We start from the raw sequence: 24,305 nt of genomic DNA, 5'->3' as shown, positions 1-24,305 counted from the left end.
TCCATCCCAGGCAACATCCTGCTGAATCTCCTCTGCAACCTCATCAGCCCAATCACATCCTTCCTACAGTGCGGGTGACCAGAACTGCACACAGTATTCCAGCTGTGGCCTAACCAAAGTCTTGTACAGCTCCAACATAACCTCTCTGCTTTTATAATCTCTGCCAGACTGATATAGGCAAATAGCCCCTATGAATCATAGAGGTCTACAGCACAGGAAAGGGCCTTCGCATCTGCGTAGGTCAAAACCAACAACTAGGACTGCTTTACAGGTCAGTGGATGGCACTGTTATTGTTTCCACTGAACTTGTTGCGGGGGGGTCAAACGATTTGCTGCTGACCCTCAGAAGGAGACAGTAGGTGACGTTTTTGTGACCTGTCAATCATCAGACGCAAGATTTCAACCCCGGATAATGTTGTACCCTGTGAACTCTTGTAGCCCTGGGGCACGGCCACTCTAATCAAAATAAGTTTACTATAGTGTAGTAAACAAACATTTAAATTAACTGAAACCCGGACTCATTGTAAATGACAAACTTGTGTTTCCCTTTGCATTTCACAGACGTGTTCCGGGGCAGCAGGAGGCCACTTGGCCCATCGTGTCGACGCCGGCAATTTGTATTTTGCATTTGTTTTATGGCGCGCGACAGCATTTTAGGAACACTGCATTTTAAAATACATCCATGAGGTATATTTCCTTCAGGACACATTGCGCTGAATAATAATACTGCTCTCCTCTCAGGAGACCTGGCTTCAAATTGAATTATTTTACATGATTTCATTATAATTTTGCTACTTGAGAAAAAAATGTGGAATCATTCCCTGATTGTTTTTTAAAGGTTTTGAGCGAAAGGCCACCCTGACACGGTCAGATCGTGTTGCCAGTGTTACAGATCCTACAATAAACTGATCTGGCTGGCCTCCTGGGTATGGCTCTAATGGTCTATATAAAGCAGGACGGTACAATCATTCATTCCGCCTGCGTGTGAAGCATTCTCTCTTCATCCCGTAACCTTTCCAAACAGCCTCAGCGTGCCGAGATGGAAACATAATCTACACTCAGCGATAGTAGCTTTGAGAGATGGAAGGTAACTTACTGTCACACTGCTCTAGGTATTTTTTTTTTGCACAGTTTGCACTCTCTATCTGAAAGGTCAATCTCTCCCCTCCCCAGAAAAGCCCATCAAAATGAGGATGGCGAATCCCCCTCGGCTCGTGCCTTTGCTGTTTCAGTGCAATGTATTTATAGCTGGAAACAACTGGCTTCTTAAAATGGAGTTTAAAATGGTAAGGGAGCAGGAGGTTGGCATGTGAGGTATCTGAGCTGTGCCTGCATCTATTCTTTCTCCAGAGACTCTTCTGACTTTGTCCCCCCCCCCCCCCCCTCTCTCTCTGTTTCTCTCTTCAAGAGTTGTAACCGGTACAGAAGGAGAGGGGCAAAATATTTTCGGTGAAGCAATTGTATTAACTCTGCCGGCTCTTTGATTACGAATAACGTTGAACTTTTTACGATGAATGCAGTCTGGCTCTGTTTGGCCACTTTCTCTGCCGCCTGCATCAGTTGTCGAGCGGAGGATGGACTTGAATTCCCCCGGTATGATGGAAAAGACAGAGTTGTCCACGTCGACATGAAGAACTACCAGAAGCTTTTGGAAAAGTACGACATCCTGTGCCTGATGTATCACGCGTCCGTCTCCGCAGGAGACAAAGTTGCACAGAGGCGGTTTGACCGGGCTGAATTGGTGTTGGAGGTGAGACATGTTTCAGGGTTGGTTGGTAACAAAAGTAGTTAAAACACTTTCAGCCACATGTTTGCTGATGAGGATTGACTGGCTAACAAGATAGGAGAGCAGGTTAAAACACCAGAGAACTTTGATCAACTACATGCTTTCGCACGGTAATAAAGGTACATGCGAAGTTGGTTATATGACATCAAAGCTAATACTTTCCCTCTCTTTCCTTCTTTCTTTCCTTTGGAGGCAGATGGCAGCTCAGGTCCTGCAAGCCAAAAACATTGGATTTGGGCTTGTAGATGAGAAGAAAGATGTAAAGCTGGCAAAGAAACTGGGTGAGAAAGAAATGATTAAAAGTGATTGACATGTCGTGATGTTAAACCCTGGGAAAAACAATCCTGGGCTGGGGACCCCCAGCGGACCCCACCTTACTGGCTGCTGGCATTGCTGAATGTAACAGTAACCAGAGACAGTTGGGATAGTTATTTAAAGAAATGCTTTTGAAAAAAGGCAAGTACATTTCCTTTCCAAATTGTTGATTTAAGCCCATGCTTTGTGTTAGGTGGTGTATTCCATTCTCAATTTATAGCCTTCTAAAAGTTCCCTTCACCTTGTTCCAGGCAAAGAACATCGCCACCTCCATTCCATCAACTCCCCATGATTTTAAACATTTGGATAATTGGATTCCATTTCCCTTACCTCTGCCCCATCGAAAAAAGATGTGGTCACTTTACGTATTGTTTGTAGCCAAATTTTTTGGAGATTTAGAACCATCTTTATGTGTAGAACCAGTTTAATCTGTTTTGCACATTGTCAGTGTCACTTCCTCAGATTTGCCCTCTAGACTTCTATTTGCACAAGATAATGTTTGTCTTGGAAAGCAATACCATGGAATATAACAACGATTCTAGCATTTGGCCAACAAAATTAACAATAACTGCTTTATGCTGGATCATATTCAAATGAAATCATTGCTGCTACAAAAGCAAATTTATTATATTTAGCACATGGGTGTGTTATCTAACATTTCTATATATTAAAAAGTATATATTTTTCTTCTGGCCACTTCATTTGAAGCCTTGTGATATCATCAAAATATCTGGTCGAGAAATTCACTGGGGTGACACCTGTTTTTCTGGTATTAAATGCGGGCGTGAGCCTCCAATATAGCATCAGGATGCACATTTTCATTTCAGGCCAAAAGCCAGCTACCCACCATATTGGATCAGGTTTCCTTGCAGGTGCCCGAGCACATCAGGACTACTTAAAGCATTGAAGAACATGTAAACAAAGATCTAGGCTGGTTGGAAGACCTTTCTCTGATGCCCCTCCCCCCAACACTAGGTTAGCATCTTTTTTGAAAGGGATTTGACTCCAACACCATAAAGCTGGTTTATTTTTATTTATTTAAATTTAAGAGTACCCAATTCTTTTTCCAATTAAGGGACAATTAAGCGTGGCCAATTCATCTAACCTGCTCATCTTTGGGTTGTGGGTGTGAGACGCAAGCAGACACGGGGAGAATGTGCAAACTCCACACAGGCAGTGACCCGGGGCTGGGCATGCCCGGGTCCTCAGCGCCAAAGGCAGCAGTACTAACCACTGCACCACCGTGCCACTCCATACAGCTGGTTTATGACAACAGGCACAATTCATTCATCTGGTACCGGTCCTTCATGCCACATTTATTCTAGCAAGGCTATCAAGTTACAGTGCAACAAGGGCTAGCCATTCCAGTTATGGCTCCTGACTTTTGACTGGAACCAAGCCACAGCTGCAGGTTAGGCCTGCAATGAGAGCTGTGCCACTATTGAAAATGACATTCCACTAACAGTGGTGAGCAGGGGCAAAGCTTCCACTGTGTAAACCAAAGAGGGTAGTTATGAATATATATGGATGGAGGAATTTAGTGAGGAAAGGACGGCATTGAATACAGAGAAAAGAGGGCAGGGAGTGCTGAGATAGAAATTGAAATCATAGGATGAGGAATCTGTCACCAACAATGCAGCATGGTAGCACAGTGGTTAGCACTGTTGCTTCACAGTGCCAGGGTCCCAGGTTCGATTCCCACTTGGGTCACTCTGTGCTGAGTCTGTATGGTCTCCCTGTGTCTGTGTGGGATTTCTCCGGGTGCCCCAGTTTCCTCCCACAAGTCTCGAAAGGCGTGCTGTTAAGTGAATTGGACATTCTGAATTCTCCCTCAGTGTACCCGAACAGGGGATTTTTACGGTAACTTAATTTTCTAGTGTTAATGTAAGCCTACTTGTGACACTAATAAAGATTATTATTATGATGCAAGATTCAGTCAAAATACCAAGAAGGAAGAAATGAAATAATCACAGACTGAGATGGTATAGGGGACTGAAGCAGGACCAAGAGTAAAAGGAGTTAGAAGTAAAAGGTTCAGGTCTAGAGCGATGGTCAAAATGTGTACGTAAATAGAGCAAGAAATATCAGTGCAAATAAAGTGGAATGTGTGGAAAGTGGGGCCTGTGACTTTGCCATGTTTTACTGTCCTTTGGAAAAAGTAAACATGTTTAATTATGAGTTTGGATTGGATTTGTTTATTGTCACGTGTACCGAGGTACAGTGAAAAGTATTTTTCTGCAAGCAGCTCAACAGATCATTCAGTACATGGGAAGAAAAGGGAATTAAACAGAATTCAAGAAAATACATGAGAATACATAATAGGGCAACACAATATATACAATGTACTACATAAGCATTGGCATCGGATGAAGCAGACACGGGTGTAGTGTTAATGAGGTCAGTCCATAAGAGGGTCATTTAGGAGTCTGGTGACAGTGGGGAAGAAGCTGTTTTTGAGTCTGTTCGTCCGTGTTCTCAGACTTCTGAATCTCCTGCCCGATGGAAGAAGTTGGAAAAGTGAGTAAGCCGGGTGGGAGGGATCCTTGATTATGCTGCCTGCTTTCCCCCGGCAGCGGGAGGTGTAGATGGAATCAATGGATGGGAGGCAGGTTCATGTGATGGACTGGGCGGTATTCACGACTCTCTGAAGTTCCTTGCGGTCCTGGGCCGAGCAGTTGCCATACCAGGCTGTGATGCAGCCCGATAGGATGCTCTCTATAGTGCATCTGTAAAAGTTGGTAAGGGTTAATGTGGACATGCCGAATTTCCTTAGTTTCCTGAGGAAGTAAAGGCGCTGTTGTGCTTTCTTGGTGATAGCGTCGACATGAGTGGACCAGGATAGATTTTTGTTGATGTGCACCCCTAGGAATTTGAAACTGCTCACCATCTCTACCTCGGCTCCGTTGATGCTGACAGGGGTGTGCACAGTACTTTGCTTCCTGAAGTCGATGACCAGCTCTTTAGTTTTGCTGGCATTAAGGGAGAGATTGTTGTCGCTGCACCACTCCACTAGGCTCTCTATCTCCCTCCTGTATTCGGACTCGTCGTTATTCGAGATCCGGCCCACTATGGTCGTTAATGCTTTACTTTCCCTTATAAGGTTATGGAATAAGGGCTGCAAAAGATTATTGTGACAGCATGGGATGTACTCCAGTAAATTTGGAATCCTGATGCAATCAAATCCGAAATCGAATCAGATAAGCAATACCGGAATGCCTAGCGTTGCTCTTACTTTATCGAAAGCCAACTGTACAATGTCCTTAATATTGGCGTTGTAACCACTGTTGGCACAGTGTTTTCTCTTAAGCATTTTCTAATTTAGGAATCTCATTGGCACTGGCAATGAGTTCTATATTTGCGACTTCAGAAATATTGAGGTTGAACATTTTTTGTTAGGCTCATCAATGAATTAGATCATTTAAAAAAAAAAAAAATTTTAATGAAAGTTTTCACAAAATATCAACAACAGAATGGAAAAAGAACCCCATAGAATTAAATACAAAACAAAACACCCCAGTACCCCGCTCCCCCCTGCACATAAATAATAAATTAACACCCGTCAAAACACAAAGCAAACAGATCCCCCAGTATTGAACAACAAAAGTAAAAAAAGAAAATAACTCGCCCCCCACCACCGGGTTGCTGCTGCTACTGACCATTGTCTACCGTTCTGCCAGGAAGTCTAGAAACGGTTGCCACCGCCTAAAAAACGCTTGCACCGACCCCCTCAAAGCAAATTTCACCGTTTCCAATTTGATAAACCCTGCCATATCGTTGACCCAGGCCTCCATGCTGGGGGGCCTCGCATCCTTCCACTGAAGAAGAATCCTCCGCCGGGCTACCAGGGACGCAAAGGCCAGAATGCCGGCCTCTTTTGCCTCCTGCACTCCCGGCTCCTCTGCAACCCCAAATATTGCAAACCCCCCAGCCCGGTTTGACCCTGGATCCTACCACCCTCGACACCGTCCTCGCTACGCCCTTCCAAAATTCCTCCAGAGCTGGGCATGCCCAGAACATATGGGTATGATTTTCTGGGCTCCCTGAGCACCTAACACACCTGTCCTCACCCCCAAAAAAACCGGCTCATCCTGGTCCCGGTCATGTATGCCCTGTGCAGCACCTTAAACTGTATGAGGCTGAGCCTCGTGCACGAAGAAGAAGAGTTCACCCTCCTGAGGGCCTCTGCCCACACCCCCTCCTCGATCCCCTCCCCCAACTCCTCTTCCCACTTACCTTTCAGCTCCTCCACCGAGGCCTCCTCCTCCTGCATCACATGGTATGTTGCCGAAATCTTCCCCTCTCTGACCCATACCCCGAGAGCACCCTGCCCTGTATCGTGCGTGGCGGCAGCAATGGGAATTCCACCACTTGCCGCCTGGCAAACACCCTTACCTGTCGATACCTAAAGGTGTTTCCCGGGGGGGGGAGCCCGTAGTTCTCCTCCAGCTCGCCCAGGCTCGCGAACCTCCCATCCACAAACAGGTCACCCAACCTTCTTATCCCTGCCCTGTGCCACCCCGCAAACCCTCCATCTATCCTCCCCGGGACAAACCGGTGGTTCCCCTGTATCGGGGTCCACACCGAGGCCCCCACTTCCTCCCTGTGCCGCCTCCATTTCCCCCAAATTTTGAGGGTAGCCGCCACCACCGGGCTCGTGGTATACCTCGTTGGAGGGAGCGGCAGCGGCGCCGTTGCCAGCGCATCCAGACTCGTACCCCCACAAGATGCCGTCTCCAGCCTCTTCCATGCCGCCCCCACCCCCTCCATCACCCACTTGCACACCATCGCCGCATTAGCGACCCAGTAGTACCCACAGAGGTTGGGCAGCGCCTGCCCCCCCCCCCTCCCCCATCACTGCTCCACTCCAGGAACACCCTTCTCAGTCTCGGAGTCCCTCGCACCCACACAAACCCCGTTATGCTCCTGTTGACCCGCCTAAAGAAGGCCTTCGGGATAAGAATGTGGAGGCACTGGAACAGGAACAAAAACTTTGGAAGCACCGTCATCTTGACTGACTGCACCCTACCCGCCAGGGACAGCGGCAACGCGTCCCACCTCTTAAACTCCTCCTCCATCTGCTCCACCAGCCTCGTGAAATTAAGTCTATGCAGGGCCCCCCCCCCAGCTCCTGGCCACCTGGACCCCCAAGTATCTGAAGCTCCTCTCCGCCCTTTTTAGTGGGAACTTGCCAATCCCCCTCCCCTGATTCCCCAGGTGAACCACGAACAGCTCGCTTTTCCCCATGTTGAGCTTGTACCCTGAGAAATCCCCAAACTCACTGAGGATCCTCATTACCTCCAGCATCCCCCCACCGGGTCCGCCACATATAGCAGCAAGTCGTCCGCATAGAGCGACACCTTATGCTCCTCCCCACCCCACACCAGCCCCCTCTATTTCCTCGACTCCCTCAGTGCCGTAGCCAGGGGTTCAATCGCCAGTGCAAAGAGCAGGGGGGGACAAGGGATACCCCTGCCTCGTCCCTCTATGCAGCCGAAAGTACTCAGACCTCCTCTTGTTTGTGGCCACACTCACCATCGGGGCCTCGTACAGCAGCCTAACCCACCTGATGAACCCCTCCCCAAACCCAAACCTCTTCAGCACCTTCCACAAGTATCCCCACTCTACCCTATCGATGGCCTTCTCAGCATTCATCGCCGCCACTATCTCAGCCTCCCCCTCCCTCGCCGGCATCATAATAATGTTCAGGAGCCTCCGCACATTCGCGTTCAACTGCCTCCCCTTCACGAACCCCGTCTGGTCCTCGTGGATGACCTGCGGCACACAATCCTCAATTCTCATGGCTAAGACCTTTGCCAGCACCTTGGCATCTACATTTAACAGCGAGATAGGCCTGTACCACACTGATCTTTGTCCCGCTTCAAGATCAAGGAGATCAGTGCTTAGGACATTGTCGGGGGCAAACCCCCCCCCCCCCTCCCTTGCCTCATTGAAGGTCCTAACCAGCAACGGGCCCAACAGGTCCACATATTTTTTGTAAAACTCGACCGGGAAACCGTCCGGCCCCGGTGCCTTCCCCGCCTGCATGCTCCCTATCCCTTTGACCAGCTCCTCCAGCACAATTGGGGCCCCTAATCACACCACCAGTCCCTCCTCCACCTTCAGGAACCTCAGTTGGTCCAGAAAGCGGCCCATCCCTCCCTCCTCCACCGGGGGCTCGGACCGACACAGTTCCTCATAAAAGTCCCGAAAGACCCCATTGATGCCAACCCCACTCCGCACCACACTCCCTCCCCTATCCTTAACTCCCCCGATCTCCCTATCTGCGTCCCGTTTCCGAAGCTGATGCGCTAGCATCCGGCTTGCCTTTTCCCTGTATTCATAAATCGCCCCCGGGCCTTCCTCCACTGCGCCTCCGCCTTCCTGGTGGTCAACAGGTCGAATTCGGCCTGGAGGCTGCGCCTCTCCCTCAACAGTCCCTCCTCCGGCACCTCCGCGTACCTCCTGTCTACCCTCACCATCTCCCCCACCAGCCTCTCCCTCTCCCTCTGTTCTCTCTTCTCCTTGTGGGCCCTAATGGAGATCAGCTCTCCCCTAACCACCGCCTTCAGCGCCTTCCAGACCATCCCCACTCGAACCTCCCCGTTATCGTTGGCCTCCAGGTATCGTTCTCTGCTTCCTCTGACCCGCTCACTCACCACCTCATCCGCCAGCAGCCCCACCTCCAAGCAGCACAACGGGCGCTGGTCCCTCTCCTCCCCCAGCTCTAAGTCTACCCAATGCGGGGCGCGATCCGAAATAGCTATCGCTGAGTCCTCGGTATTCTCTACTCTCGCAATCAACGCCCTGCTCATGACAAAGAAGTCAATCCGTGAAGAATAAAAATTCCCTAGCCCCCGGCCTTGCAAATCTCCAAGGATCCACCCCTCTCATCTGGTCCATGAACCCCCTCAGCACTTTAGTCGCCGCCGGCCTCCTACCCATCCTAGACCTGGAGCGATCCAGTGCCGGATCCAACACCGTGTTAAAATCCTCCCCCCATTATTAGGCCCCCCACTTCCAAGTCCGGGATCCGACCCAACATACGCCGCATAAAACCCACATCGTCCCAGTTCGGGGCGTACACGTTGACCAGCACCACCCTCTCCCCTTGCAGCTTACCGCTCACCATTACGTACCTACTGCCATTATCTGCCACAATGCTCGACCCCTCAAACGAAACCCTCTTTCCCACCAAGGTCGCCACCCCCCGATTTTTGGCATCCAGCCCTGAATGGAACACCTGGCCTACCCACCACTTCCTCAATCTTACCTGGTCCGCCACCTTCAGGTGTGTCTCCTGGAGGATTACCACATCCGCCTTCAGCCCTTCAGGTGCGTGAACACCCGGGCCCGTTTAATCGGCCCATTCAGTCCCCTTACGTTCCAGGTTATCAGCCGGATCAGGGGGCTGCCCGCCCCCCTCCCCCGCCGACTAACCATAACCCCTCCTCGGCCAGCCATGCGCCCACGCCCCACACCAAGCTCGTTCCTCTAGGCGGCAGACCCCCGTCCCGACCCCCTCTACTCACTCCAGCTCCCCCTTGACCATACTAGCAGCACCCCCCCCCACCCCCCCCCCCCCCCCCCCCCCCCCCCGCTAGGACCCCTCCTAGCTGCGTTGCTCCCACCATTGCACTCCCGTAAATCAGCTGACCCCAGCCACTCCCGCCTCTCCTTCGACTCCTCCCATTGTGGGACTTTCCCCCCCCCCCCACCCCCCTCCATTACCCACCAGCAGGCTCTCCGCCTCCCCCATTCATCCCAAGTGCGGGAAACAGCCCGCGCTTCCCCGGCCCCGCCCCCTTCAGCCTTCAGCGCGGAAAAAGCCTGCGCTTTCCACCTGCCCGGCCCCGCCTCCTCTGGCGCAGCTCCTTTTACAGGCCCAGTCCCCTCACCCCCCGCTCGGGCCTCACCCACCCCCGCGGGGCCCCATCCCCCCTACCGGCCATCCACCCTCCATTCCGCTTACTTGCCCCCCCTCCAAGAGCCCACCTGACAGACCCAACCGAAACAGTGCTCAACCCTCCCTAACCACCCACACCGAATCAAAAATAAACAAGAACAGAGAACCCTCCCCCCCCTCAAAATGTAACACAACCACAGCAATCCCCAATCATCCCCACACATGACCCCTCGTCCCGACTCTTAAGTTTGTGTCCAGCCTCTCGGTCTGAACAAAGACTCACGCCTCCTCCGGAGACTCAGTAATGGTGCCGGTCCTTGTAGGTGACTCACACACATAGAACATAGAACAGTACAGCACAGAACAGGCCCATCGGCCCTCGATGTTGTGCCGAGCAATGATCACCCTACTTAAACCCACGTAACCCAACAATCCCCCCCATTAACCTTACACTACGGGCAATTTAGCATGGCCAATCCACCTAACCTGCACATCTTTGGACTGTGGGAGGAAACCGGAGCACCCGGGGAAACCCACGCACACACGGGGAGGACGTGCAGACTCCACACAGACAGTGACCCAGCCGGGAATCGAACCTGGGACCCTGGAGCTGTGAAGCATTGATGCTAACCACCATGCTACCGTGAGGCCCCTAAACGAGCCAGCTGCAGCATACCAAACTTCACCCCCTTCCTGTGCAGCACTGCCTTCGCCCGCTTGTATCTGGCCCGCTTCTTCACCACCTCCACACTCCAGTCTTGATAAATGCGAACCTCCGCGTTCTCTAACCTGCTGCTCCTCTCTTTCTTGGCCCATCTGAGCACACACTCCCGGTCGGCGAATCGATAAAACCGCTCCAGCATCGCCCGCGGTGGCTCGTTAGCCTTGGGCTTCCTCGCCAGCACTCTATGGGCCCCTCCCAGCTTCACGGGCCCTTGGAAGGACCCTACTCCCATCAGCGAGTTTAACATGGTGACCACATAGGCCCCCACGTCTAACCCCTCCAGTCCCTCTGGGAGGCCCAGGATCCGCAGATCCTTCCGCCTCGATCGATTCTCCATCTCCTCTAACCGTTTCTGCCATTTCCTGTGGAGCGCCCCGTGCGCCTCCACCTTTACCGCTAGGCCCAAGATCTCATCCTCATTATCTGAGATCTTTTGCCGGACCTCGCGGATCGCCACCCCCTGGGCTGCCTGGGTCTCCAGCAGCTTGTCAATAGAAGCCTTCATCGGCTCCAGCAGGTCCGCTTTAAGCTCCCTGAAGCAGCGCTGGAGAGCCTCCTGTTGCTCCTCCGCCCACTGCATCCACGCTGCCTGGTCTCCGCCCGCCGCCATCTTGCTTTTCTCCCCTCGCACTTTCTTTGGCTTCACCACCACTTTTTTAGTCGCCCCGCTCCTGGTACAAGCCATACACTGTCGGGGGAATGTTGCAGTCTCCTTCCCACACCGGGAAATGTTGAAAAAATGCTGTTGGGGGCCGTGAAAAGAGCCCAAAAGTCCGTTCCTAGCAGGAGCTGCCGAACGTGCGACTTAGCTCTGCATAGCCTCAACCGGAAGTCCAAATGAGATCATTTTAATCTACAACTTTGGAGTCGCTTTTCACTGATCATTTAAAAAAAAAGTTTGCATCAACTGAGAATATTGATCCATTTTAACCACTATTTCTGAAGAATGAAAATAGTTCTGCAAAGAAAACCCTTAACTTTCATGTTTGATCACGTTAGATTTATAGTACAACCAAACAACAATGTAGGTTTGATCTTAAACCCAAAAAAGTGATCTTGATATCAGAGTTAGAAACATAGAAAAAACAGGAGCAGGAGCCATTCGGCCCATCAAGCCCGCTTCGCCATTCATTCTGATCATGGTTGATCATCCATCTCAATAGCCTAATCCCACTTTCCCCCATATCCTTTGATCTCCTTTGCCCTAAGTGCTATATCTAACTGCTTCTTGAAACTATACAATGTTTTGGACTCAACTACTTCCTGTGGTAATGAATTCCACAGACTCACCACTCTCTGGGTGAAGACATTTCTCCTCATCTCTGTCCTAAATGGTCCACCCCATATCCTCAGACTGTGTCCCCTGGTTCTGGACACTCACACCATCGGGAATATTCTACTTACATCTACCCTGTCCAAACCTGTTAGAATTTTATTAATTTATTTTTAAATTTAAGAGTACCCAATTAATTGTTTCCAATTAAGGGGCAATTTGACGTGGCCAATCCACATAACCTGCACATCTTTGGGTTGTGGTGACGAAACCCACGCAGACATGGGGAGAATGTGCAAACCCCACACGGACAGTAACCCGGGGCTGGAATCGAACTTGGGACCTTGGCGCCGTGAGGTAGCAGAGCTAAACACTGCCCCACCGTGCTGCCGACTGCTAGAATTTTATTGGTTTCTATGAAATCCATCCTCATTCTTTGATCTCCAGTTAGTACAATCCTAACCTATTCAATCTCTCCTTGTATGTCAGTCCTTCCATCCCAGAAATCAGTCTGGTAAACCTTTGTTGCACTCCCTCTATAATTAGAACATCCTTCCTCAGATATGGAGAGCACAACTACACACAATATTCCAGGTGTGGCCTCACCAAGGCCCTGTATAATTGCAGCAAGACATCCCTGCTCCAGTACTCGAATCCTCTCATAATGAAGGCCAGCATATCATTTGTCTTCTTTACCGCCTGCTGCATCTGCATGCTTACCTTCAGTGACTGGTGTACGAGGACACCCAGGTCTTGTTGCATGTTCCCCTCTCCTAATTTATGCTCATTGAGATAATAATCTGCCTTCTTGATTTTGCTACCAAAGTGGATAACCTTGCATTTATCCAAATTATACTGCATCTGCCATTCATCTGCCCACTTACTCAACTTGTCCAAATCACACTGAAGGATCTCTGCATCCTCCTCACAGCTCACTCTCCCACCCAACTTGGTGTTATCTGCAAATTGGAGATATAACATTTTGTTCCCTCATTTAAATCATTAATGTATATTGTGAATAGCTGGGGTCCTAGCACCGATCCACGCAGTACTCCACTAGTCACTGCCTGCCAATTTGAAAAAGACCAGTTAATTCCTACTCTTTGTTTCCTGTCTGTGGTGATATGCCTATAGGCTATATCATAGTTGGATGGTGTGCGACCTCCAACCAGCAGATGGTGGTACAGACATGCCCTGCGGTCTCAAGATCAAGGTCATGTGACCTCTGATATAAAGGGAGACACATCTGACCATCTTCAGAAGAAGATTTTGAGGGTAATAAGACATACATGTGAATGGTCAGTGCGAGGTGAAAGTTCCAGAGGAGTAATTAGCAGACTTCACGATAACATGCACTGTATCAGATTGATATCTTACCACACGAGACTCAGTAAAAGATTCTGGTTTGGACAAGTCAAAATGTTTGATGAGTTCCTTCGTAAAGGACAAAGGACCAAACACAACACTGTCTGCCAAACAGTTTTCTAACTACAGTATCTCAATACACTACCCCCAATCCCATGCACTTTAATTTTACACGCTAATCTTTTATGCAGGACTTTGTCAGAAGCTTTCTGAAAGTCCAACTACACCACATCCACTGGCTCCCCTTCATAAATTCTACTAGTTATATCCTCGACGAATTCCAGTATATTTGTCAAGCATGATTTCCCCTTCATAAATCAATGCTGATTCCGTCTGATCCTGCCACTGTTTCCTAAGTGCTCTGCTACAAAATCTTTGATAAAAGATTTTAGAATTTTTCCCTCTACTGACATCAGGCTTACTGGTCCATAATTCCCTGATTTCTCTCGACCTCCCTTTTTAATGGTGGAGTTACATTAGCCACCCTCCAGTCTGCAGGAACTGTTCCGCAGTCTATAGAATCCTGGAAGATGACCACTAATGCATCCACTATTTCTAGAGCCGCCTCCTTCAGTATCCTAGGATGTAGATTATCAGGCCCTGGGGATTTATCAGCCTTCAATCCCATCAATTTCCCCAGCACCATTTCTCTGCTGATATTGGTCACCTTCAGTGCCTCCTTCTCACTAAACCCTGCACTCCCCAACATATCTGGTATCTTATTTGTGTCCTCATTTGTGAAGATGTGGAGATGCCGGCTTTGGACTAGGGTGAGCACAGTAAGAAGTCTTACACCAGGTTAAAGTCCAACAGGTTAGTTTTGAATCACTAGCTCTTGGAGCACTGCTAATTTGATTTTCCCAATCAATATGCAGATAAAAATCACCCAAATTACAGTTGCCCCTTTATCACATACATCTCTAATTTCCTATTTAATGCCATTCCCAACAATATCACTGCAGTTTGGGGGCCTATTTATGATGCCCACTAATGTTTTTCCCCCTTCCTGTTTCTCAGATCTACCCATTCAGATTCTGCATTGTCGGAGCTAATATCCTCCCTCACGACTGTAATTTCCTACTTAACCAGCAATGCAACCCCATTGCCTTTTCCTTTTTGTCTGTCTTTCCTAAATACTGAGTACCCCTGGACATTCAGTTCCCATCCCTGGTCACCCTGCAGCCATGTCTCCAAATTCCCAACTATATCATACCCGCTCACGTCTATTTGGGCGATTAGTTCATCCACTTTATTGCGCATGCTCTGCGCAGTAGGGCACAAAGCCGTGAAGCTTGTCTTTTTAACATTATGTGTATCGCTCCCAATATTTTTCAATGTGGCCCTGTTTGAATCTGGCTCTTGGTTTATCTGCCTATCACTTATTCCCCGTTCTGATTTTTGTTTTTGCCCTTATTTCCTCCTCCTCTGACTCCTTGCATAGGTTCCCATCTCCCTGCCATATTAGTTAAACCCTTCCCAGCCACTCTAGCAAATACTCCCCCTAGGACATCAGTCCTGGTCCTGCTCAGGTGTAACCAGTTCAGTTTGGACTGGTCCCATCTCCCCCACAACCGGTCCCAATGCCCCAGGAATCTGATTGCCTCCCCCTTACACCATCTCTTCGGCCACGTATTTATCCAATACATCCTACTATTTCTACTGTGACTAGCACGTGGCACTGGTAGTAATCCTGAGATCAAATGTCGGAAAGACCAAGGAACTGATCATCGACTTCAGAAAGTGTAGCATGACACACACTCCCGTCTGCATCAGTGGCTCCGAAGTGGAGATGGTCGATAGCTTTAAGTTTCTGGAGGTCAGCATCACCGACAGTCTGTCCTGGTCCACTCACATTGCTGCAACAGTCAAGAAAGCCCAACAATGTCTCTACTTCTTATGGAAGCTAAAGAAATTTGGCATGTCTGTATCGACTCTCACAAACCTCTACAGATGTGCGATAGAGAGCATCCTATCCAGCTGTATCACAGCCTGGTATGGCAACTGCTCAGTCCAAGATCACAAGAAACTGCAGAGTGTGGTGAACTCAGCCAAACACATCACACAAGCTTGTCACCCCCACATTGATGCTGTCTACACCTCCCGCTGCCTCAGGAAGGCAGACAGCATTATCAGAGACACCTCCCACCCAGAACCTTCCATCAGGCAGAAAGTACAGAAGTCTGAAGACCCACACATCCAGACGTAGGAACAGCTTCGTCCCTACAGCTGCAAGACTCCTCAACGACTCCCCCTCGGACTGATCTGTTCCCTGTAAGAACACTATTCACAACGCCCTGTGCTGCTCTTGCTCATGTATTTGCTTTGTTTAGCCCTTTGTTCCACATTGTAACCAATCTCTGTTTGTCGATGTACCATTTGTCAATGTTCTCTGTTGATTATTCTCTTTGGCTACTATGTACGTACTGTGTACGTTCCCTCGGCTACAGAAAAATACTTTTCACTGTACTTCGGTACATGTGACAATAAAGTAAATCAAATCAAATCCCTACCTTAGAGGTCCGACTTCTCAACTTTCTTCCTAACTCCCTATATTCTGCTTTTAAGACCTCATCCCTTTTTCTACCTATGTCGTTGGTACCAATGTGTACCACGACCACTGGCTGTTCACCCTCCCCCCTCCAGAATGTCCTGTAACCGCTCCAAGACTTCCTTGAAGCTTGCACCAGGGAGGTAACATACCATCCTGGAGTTTTGTTTGCGGCCACAGAAATGCCTATCTATTCCCCTTACAATTGAATCCCCTAAAACTATTGCATTCTCACACTTGGTGCAACAATTTTCGCTGATGCTGCTTTGCCCTGAGAGGTCATTCGCCTCAACCGTATATACATATATATATATATACTGCAGTATATCTGTTTTGCAGGGGGGATGGTCGCAGGAGATTCCTTCACTGCCTGCCTAGCTCTCTTGTTCTGCCTGGTGTTCACCCATTCCCTTCCTGCCTGTGGAGTTTGAGCCTGCGTTGTGACCACCTCTCTATACGTGCTATCCACAACACTCTCAGCTTCGCGGATGCTCCACAGTGTCCCCAGCTGCCGCTGCAGCTCTGAAACGCGGGCCTCCAGGAGTTGCAGCTGGAGACACTTCCTGAACACATGCCGATCCCGGACACTGAAAATGTTGCCGGCCTCCCACATGCAGCAAGAAGAACAAACTAAGGCTTGGAGATTTTCTGCCATGACGTAACCCTTTAAATTAAACCTTTAGAAGATGCTTAATATCAGATTATATCCAATTCTCTAGGGCCCTTCTTTCCTTGTCCAATTATAGCCCTTACAGATTATGAACCACAAAATGGATTTTCAAACTATAAAAGTGATAGAAGTTGCAAAGACTTACCGACCTTACAACTACTTACCAATCAGCTCTCTCTTGTGGCCTCTTCTCCTTGTTTCCACCCAAGTTCGAAAGCACACTCACTCATCCAACCAGCTCTCAGTGCAGGAGTTCAGGAGCAGGAAGTTCCCAGTATGGTGTTATCATTAAAACTGCATATGTTTAGGGAATTGACATTGAGTTTCACGGGAAAGATAATGGTGGCGGAGTTGATCACTTACGGAAGGCTCCATATCAATTTTTCTGAGCATTGAGATAAGCAGCGCAAGTGTCTCGACATTGCTCCATCTTTGATATTGATAGCCAACTCTACAATGTCTTTAATATTGGAGTTATAACAGATAGTTCTTGTTCAGGTAGTGCTTGGCCAAAGACTGTTGGAGATTACACAAAACAAAATAATTGAGATGTCCATGTTTCTTAACTAAGTGAAATAAATGCTCATCAGCAGCAAATAAAAACATTGTACCAACCTGGTCGGTTCCCTCTGAGACATGCTACCAGTTTGAAGGAGGAATTGCAAGAAATTAGACTAACTATTACAAAGAACAAAGAAACGTACAGCACAGGAACAGGTCCTTTGGCCCTCCAAGCCTGCACCGACCATGCTGCCCGTCTAAACTAAAATCTTCTACACTCCCAGGGTCCGTCTCCCTCTATTCCCATCCTATTCATGTATTTGTCAAGATGCCCCTTAAATGGCCATAATTGTTTCTCAAAGTAGTGCGGGTAAGGGCACCTGCCATCAATATTCTGAAAATACTGTACAATATCAGCCGAAGACAGATGAGCAATTAAATATGGAAATGCAAAAGTTGCTATCCGAGCTGGGCCACTCCATTGTTACTTGCACAAAGATGGTATCCCGTGATCTACCTCACTGTTCAAATGAGTGGAACAGCATGAAGTTGAATCTGCCTCTGCCACACTCTCAAGCATGTCAGGTCAAGGCCTCTCACTGTGTGGGAAGGAGTTTCCTCATGTCGTCTTTGTTTTTCTGCCAATCACATTGAATCTGAGACCTCTGGTTCTCAACCCTTTTGCTAATAGCAACAGTTTATTTCAATCTACTCAGTCCAGATCCCACATCATTTTTTACAATTCTCTCAAAACTCCTGTTAACATTTTCCAGGGAAAATAACACTAGATTCTCCAATCTATCCATCTAACTGAAATCCCTCATCACTGGAACCATTCTCGTAAACCTTTTCTGCACCCTCTCTGAGCCTTCCTAAAATGTGGTGCCAAGGATTAGACACAGCATAGCAGGTGAGGGCAATCCGGTGCTTTTGTAAAGCTTCATCATAATTTCCTTGCTTTTCGACTCCGTGCCTTGATATCTAAAGTACAGGATCCTGTATGCTTTTTTAAAAAATAAACATTTTATTGAGGTAATTTTGGTTTTACAACAACCACACAATAAACAATGTACATGAAACTATAAACATAGAGCAAAAGCCTGCCTCCTCCCTTACAGGTCCCACCTTTATTAACCCCCTACTCTCAGCTCAGCTAATCCCCCGTCCCCCTTCTGCTGACGATTAATTTTCCGCAAAGAAGTCAACGAACGGTTGCCACCTCCGGGTGAACCCTAACATTGACCCTCTCAAGGCGAACTTGATATTCTCCAAACAGAGAAAGCTAGCCATGTCAGACAGCCAGGTCTCCGACTTCGGGGGCTTTGAGTCCCTCCAAGCTAATAATTTCCATCTCCAGGCTACCAGGGAAGTAAATGCTAGAATGTCTGCCTCTTTCTCCTCCTGGATACCCGGATCTTCCGACACCCCGAAAATCGCCACCTCTGGACTCGGTGCCCCCTTGTTTTTAACACCGTGGACATGACATCCGCAAACCCCTGCCAGAATCCCCTAAGGTTCGGGCATGCCCAGAACATATGGACATGGTTTGCTGGCCCTCCCACACACCTTACGCACCTATCTTCTACCCCAAAGAACCTGATCATCTGGGCCACTGTCATGTGAGCCCGGTGAACAACCTTGAATTGTATCAGGCTGAGCCTGGCACATGTTGTGGACGCGTTGACTCTACTCAACGCGTCCGCCCAGAGACCATCCTCGATCTCTCCTACCAACCCCTCCTCCCACTTGTGCTTCAGTTCCTCAGTCTGCGTGTCCTCTGACCCCATGAGTTCCTTATAGATGTCAGAGACCTTCCCTTCTCCCACCCACACTCTGGAAACTTCCCTATCCTGTATCCCTCTTGGTGGTAGGAGCGGGAAGGTTGAGATCTGCCTACGTAGGAAGTCCCGCACCTGCAGGTACCTAAATTTGTTTCCCCTCACCAATCCAAATTTCTTCTCCAGCTCCCTCAAGCTAGGAAAGCTCCCTTCTAGAAACATATCCACAATCCTCTCAATCCCTGCTCTCTGCCATCTCCAAAACCCACCCCGTCCATCCTTCCCGGGGCAAACCGGTGATTATTACAAATTGGAGACCAGACTGATGCTCCCTCCACTCCCACATGTTTCTTCCATTGCCCCCAGACACTCAGGGCTGCCACCACCATGGGGATGGTGGAGTACCGTGCTGGCGGGAACGGCAAAGGTGCCGTTATCAACGCCCCCAAGCTGGTACCCTTATATGAAGCCGCCTCCATTCGCTCCCATGACGACCCTCCCCCCACCACCCACTTCCTGATCATGGCTATATTTGCCGCCCAATAGTAGTTACTGAAGTTTGGCAGCCCGCCCTCTCCCCAGCTCCGCTCAAGCATCCCCTTCTTTACTCGCAGGGTCTTGCCCGCCCATACAAAGCCAGCAATCACTTTGTTCACCCGTTTAAAAAAGGACCGCGGAATAAAGATGGGGAGACACTGAAACACAAACACGAATCTTGGGAGGACCGTCATCTTGACCATCTGATCCCTCCCAGCTGGTGACAACGGGAACGCGTCCCACCTCCGAAAACCGTCCTTCATTTGGTCTACTAGTCGGGACAGATTTAGTTTGTCCAGCCGTTCCCATTCCCGCGCCACTTGGATGCCTAGATACCGAAAGCTTCCTACCACTCTAAACGGCAGTTCCCCCAGTCGCCTCTCCTGCCCCTTGCCTGGATCGCAAACATCTCACTTTTCCCCATATTTAGTTTATACCCCAAAAACCGGCCAAATTTCCCCAGAATCCTCATGATTTCTTCCATCCCCTCTGCTGGGTCTGATACATACAGGAGCAGGTCGTCTGCGTAGAGCGCGACTCTGTGTTCCACTCCCCCCCGGACCAGTCCCTTCCAGCCCCTTGAAGCTCTCAGTGCAATTGGCAACGGCTCTATGGCTAGCGAGAACAACAGTGGGGAGAGGGGGTATCCCTGTCTCGTCCCTCGATGCAGACTAAAATAGTCTAATAGAACATAGAACAGTACAGCACAGAACAGGCCCTTCGGCCCTCAATGTTGTGCCGAGCCATGATCACCCTGCTCAAACCCACGTATCCACCCTATACCCGTAACCCAACAACCCCCCCATTAACCTAATGTTGTCCTATTCATCCGTACGCTCACCACAGGAGCCTGATACAGTCAATAAAGCCCCGCCCAAATCCAAACCCTCCCAGTACCTCCCACAGATATTCCCATTCTACTCGATCAAAGGCCTTCTCTGAATCTATTGTGACCACTATCTCCACCTCCCTACCTTCTGGGAGCATCATGGTCACATTTAACAATCTTCTTACATTGGCCACCAACTGCCTTCCCTTAATAAACCCCGTCTGGTCCTCCACAATAACGTCCGGAAAACAATCCTCAATCCTAGAGGACAACATTTTGGCCAGCAGTTTGGCGTTCACATTCAATAGGGATATCGGCCTGCAGGACCCACACAGCTCCGGGTCCTTGTCCCGCTTCAGGATCAGCAAAATCGTGGCCTGTGACATCGTCGGGGGGGAGCACCCCTCTCTCCCTTGTCTCATTGAACATCCTCATCAACACCGGCCCCAATATCCCAGAGAACTTTTTATAGAACTCCACTGGGTATCCACCGGTCCCGGGGCTTTACCCGCCTGCATGGCCCTCAGACCCTCCGCTATCTCTTCCATCCCGATCGGGGCCCCCAGCCCTTCTACCAGCTCCCCGTCCACTTCGGGAAATTCAGCCCCCCTAGGAAGTGCCTCATCCCCTCAGGCCCAGCTGGAAGTTCCGACCCGTACAGCCTACTATAAAACTCCTTCAATGCATTATTGACCCCTGCTGAGTCTCCAACCAAGTTCCTGTCCCCATTCTTTACTTTCCCTATCTCTCTGGCTGCCTCCCTCTTTCTAAGCTTTGACAAAGAGTCATCGGACTCGAAACAGTAGCACTTTTCTCTCCCTACAGATGCAGTCAAACATGCTGAGATTATCCAGCATTTTCTCTCTCATGCTGTTTCCAGCTGCAGCTTCAGCCCACGCCTTCTCTGTTCTTCTGTTTCTGCCTTTGTGAGCACTTCTAATCCTCCTCTCCATGCACCGATGTGGGAATCCACTACACGATTGCCTCTGTCATTGATTTTTCAAATGAAGTCCGGTAAAAAATCAGGGGAAAAGGTCCAAAAGTCCGACCCGAGCAGGAGCCACCAAATGTGCGACTCACTCCTTCATAGCCCCCACCGGAAGTCCCAGATCCTGTCTGCTTTTTAATCACTTTCTCAAGTTGCTCTGCTACTTTCAACAATTTGTGTCCATATGTCTTCATGTCTATCTTTTACCGTACCCTCTTAAAAATTGTGCTCTCTCTTTTTGATTGCCTCTCCTCATTCCTCATGCCCGAAAACAAGCCGCGGCGGTGCATTGTGGCTGGTAAATGATGGGAGATCCCACTCCCGGGGACTACCCGGCTCGCTACGCCTCGCAGGATTTACCGCGAGCTCGCAAAAGGCGCGATGTGAAGACCGTCCATTGTGGCACATCTTTTCTAATATAATAATAATAATTTTTATTGTCACAAGTAGGCTTATATTAACACTGCAATGAAGTTACTGTGAAAAGCCCCGAGTCGCCACATTCCGCGCTTGCACAGGTACACAGAGGGAGAATTCAAAAGGTCCAAATTACCTAACAGCACGTCTTTCCAGACTTGTGGGAATAAACCGGAGCACCTGGAGGAAGCCCACGCAGACACGGGGAGAACGTGCATACTCCACACAGACAATGACCCGAGTTGGACCTGGGACACTGGAGCTGTGAAGCAACAGTGCTACCCACTGTGCTACCATGCTGCCTGCATGTTAGAGCAAGACGCTAGTCTCACCCGAGGTGCCCTGAAGTAATCAAGGTTTGGAATCTATCCCCTTTGCCTTGGAGACCTCGGGCGAGCGCCATTCAGTACTGGTCTCCATAAACAGGGATCAAACTAATGACACTCATGGAAGTCTCCCAGGGGATTGGAGGCCCCCAGGTGCATATCCTCTGGGCAGGATGATACCCTAGCACTGCTGATGCTAGGCTGGCACCCTGGTAGTGCCAGGCTGGCACCCTGGAGGTGCTACCTGAGTGTCAGCCTGGCCCTGCTAAGGTGACCAGATGGTATTGCCAGCCAGTGGGGCACTACCAGGGTGCCAGGCCTGCATTTTTGCGTGGTAGTGATTGGGCCTGTGAAGTGGGGTGCGAGGTGGTGGGGGGAGTTGAGGACCTCCTTATAGGTGAGCTGGAACTTTGAGGGGGTTCGGGGGTCGCGTCTAGGGATCGAGAGATTGAGACGCCATTTTTAAACGGTGTCCAGATCCCTCTCTGCACTGAGAAGTTTCGGCGAGCAGGGCTCCTCAGTGCAGGAAATGGGACTAAGTGCAGTCTCAGCCGCACGTTCCCCGCTGAGGCCCTACACGAGCCGGAAAACACGTGGCTAAATGCACTTGCTATAGGACATAGTTCTCAATTGGTTTGATTGCATCCAGTATCTGAGTTGATGAATGAAGTACTTTTTAAGTTATCAGCATTTTCACTGCACAGTACATGAAGTGTGCCGCAATTGGTCCCTATCCTGTCAGTACTAAGTGCCTTGGGACACTTTACTGTATTAAGTCAGTATGGCATCACATGGAGCAGATGTCGTACTGAACGGTCGAAACCAGAGGGCACCAATATGGGGTAATTTGTGGGAAAACCAGAGGTGCCGTGGGGATGGTCCTTTTGGTGCAGGGTCTGGTTAAGATTTGAAGTACACTGCTTAAAAGGGTGGTGGTGCAATCAATGGTGGCCTTCAAAAGAGAATTGGATCAATACTTGGAGAAAAAGATTTCAGGGAAAAGTGGAAAGAACCAGGGAGTGAGAAACACTGGATTGCTCTTTGAAAGAAGTGGTGCAGACTCGAAATGCTGAATGACCCCCTTCGGTGCTAAATTGTTCTGTGATTCTATGAAATTACTGTTCTTGTGCAGCAGATACAAACTAAACTCACCAGAGAAAATTAAGTCTTGTCCATTTCAGTCTAAGTACCCTTTTAATGGCATAATAAGTATTAACCAAGACCAACCAACCTCTCTGTCATTAAAAAAATAACAATTACAAGTGTGGACTCGCATTCTTTCAAAAATTTTGTAATTTTTTTCCTTCTCGTCTCTTTTTCTCTCCTTTTTAATCCAATCTTTCTTTCCCTCTCATTATTTATCTTTCTGTCACTCTTAACCCAATATAAAAGCAAAATATTGTGGATGCTGTAAATTTGAAATAAAAACAGAAAATACTGTAGACACTTAGCAGGTCAGACAACACCCGGGGAGAGAAAAACAGAGTTAGTGTTTCAGGTCGATGACCAAACATCAGGACCCTTTATTCCAATATTTTGGTTAAGGAGATACACTACTGGGTGGCACGGTAGCACAGTGGTTAGCATTGTTGTTTCACAGCGCCAGGGTCCTGGGTTCAATTCCCGCTTGGGTCACTGTCTGTGCGCAGTCTGCACGTTCTCCCAGTGTCTGCGTGGGTTTCCTCCGGGTGCTCCGATTTCCTCCCACAAGTCCTGAAAGATCTGCTGTTAGGTGAATTGGACATTCTGGATTCTCCCTCTGTGTACCCGAACAGGCGCTGGAGTGTGGCGACTAGGGGCTTTTCACAGTGACTTCATTGCAGTGTTAATGTAAGCCTACTTGTGACGATAAAAATTATTATTCTGCTGCTGGCCCTTCTCATTCAGGCACCAGTTTTCATTGCTGCAACTTTATCAGATTGCATTTTCAGTAATTTATGTTGCAAAGTATTAGTGCAATGAATCAGGGAAGGGCAAGTAGTTCTGTTGCAGCATATTATGGTCTATCATTTGAATTGTGTCCTCTGAAGGAATATTAATTTAACTTAAAAAGTTGAAACATAGCTGGTGCTGCGGAAAAGGATGGTGTTTGCATTTGTGGTGTTCATTTTCGTTAGTGTCATCAACAAATGCCACTTAGGCAGTTATCGCACTAGCTCCTGATAACCAATGGAAGGTATCTGAAGAATCCTGAAAGAGCCCAAAGTGTTGACAATTATCATATCTATTCCTGTAGTACTCAAGTGCAAGTAAACTTTATTAGAAGACTACTGATGTCCGAAGAATGGTAATAAAAAAAAACTATGGATTTAGATGACATTACCCTTTCTAACATTTCTTTTGAA

The 24,305-nt window shown here is 48.8% G+C and overlaps 1 protein-coding gene across 4 annotated transcripts in view; it reads left to right on the top strand.

Moving 5' to 3' along the window:
- The first annotated feature begins 253 nt into the window (after positions 1-253).
- The window catches only part of casq2 (calsequestrin 2), a 74,988-nt gene continuing 50,936 nt past the window's right edge, over positions 254-24,305 (top strand). Inside the window, exons 1-3 of one of the 4 annotated variants that reach the window (XM_038802044.1) lie at positions 254-271; positions 1,409-1,750; positions 1,983-2,067. In XM_038802044.1, the coding sequence (XP_038657972.1) occupies positions 1,511-1,750; positions 1,983-2,067 (325 nt within the window). In that variant the 5' untranslated portion in view covers positions 254-271; positions 1,409-1,510. Of the gene's footprint in view, positions 272-955; positions 1,088-1,138; positions 1,751-1,982; positions 2,068-24,305 lie in introns of those variants that run through there. The other 3 variants (XM_038802045.1, XM_038802043.1, XM_038802042.1) reach the window with 3 other exon arrangements.

This window comes from Scyliorhinus canicula, chromosome 7 (assembly GCF_902713615.1).
Source record: "Scyliorhinus canicula chromosome 7, sScyCan1.1, whole genome shotgun sequence".
Classification (NCBI taxonomy): domain Eukaryota; kingdom Metazoa; phylum Chordata; class Chondrichthyes; order Carcharhiniformes; family Scyliorhinidae; genus Scyliorhinus; species Scyliorhinus canicula.
Note: the sequence above shows the minus strand (reverse complement) of the source record. Positions and strands in the feature narration are given on the sequence as shown.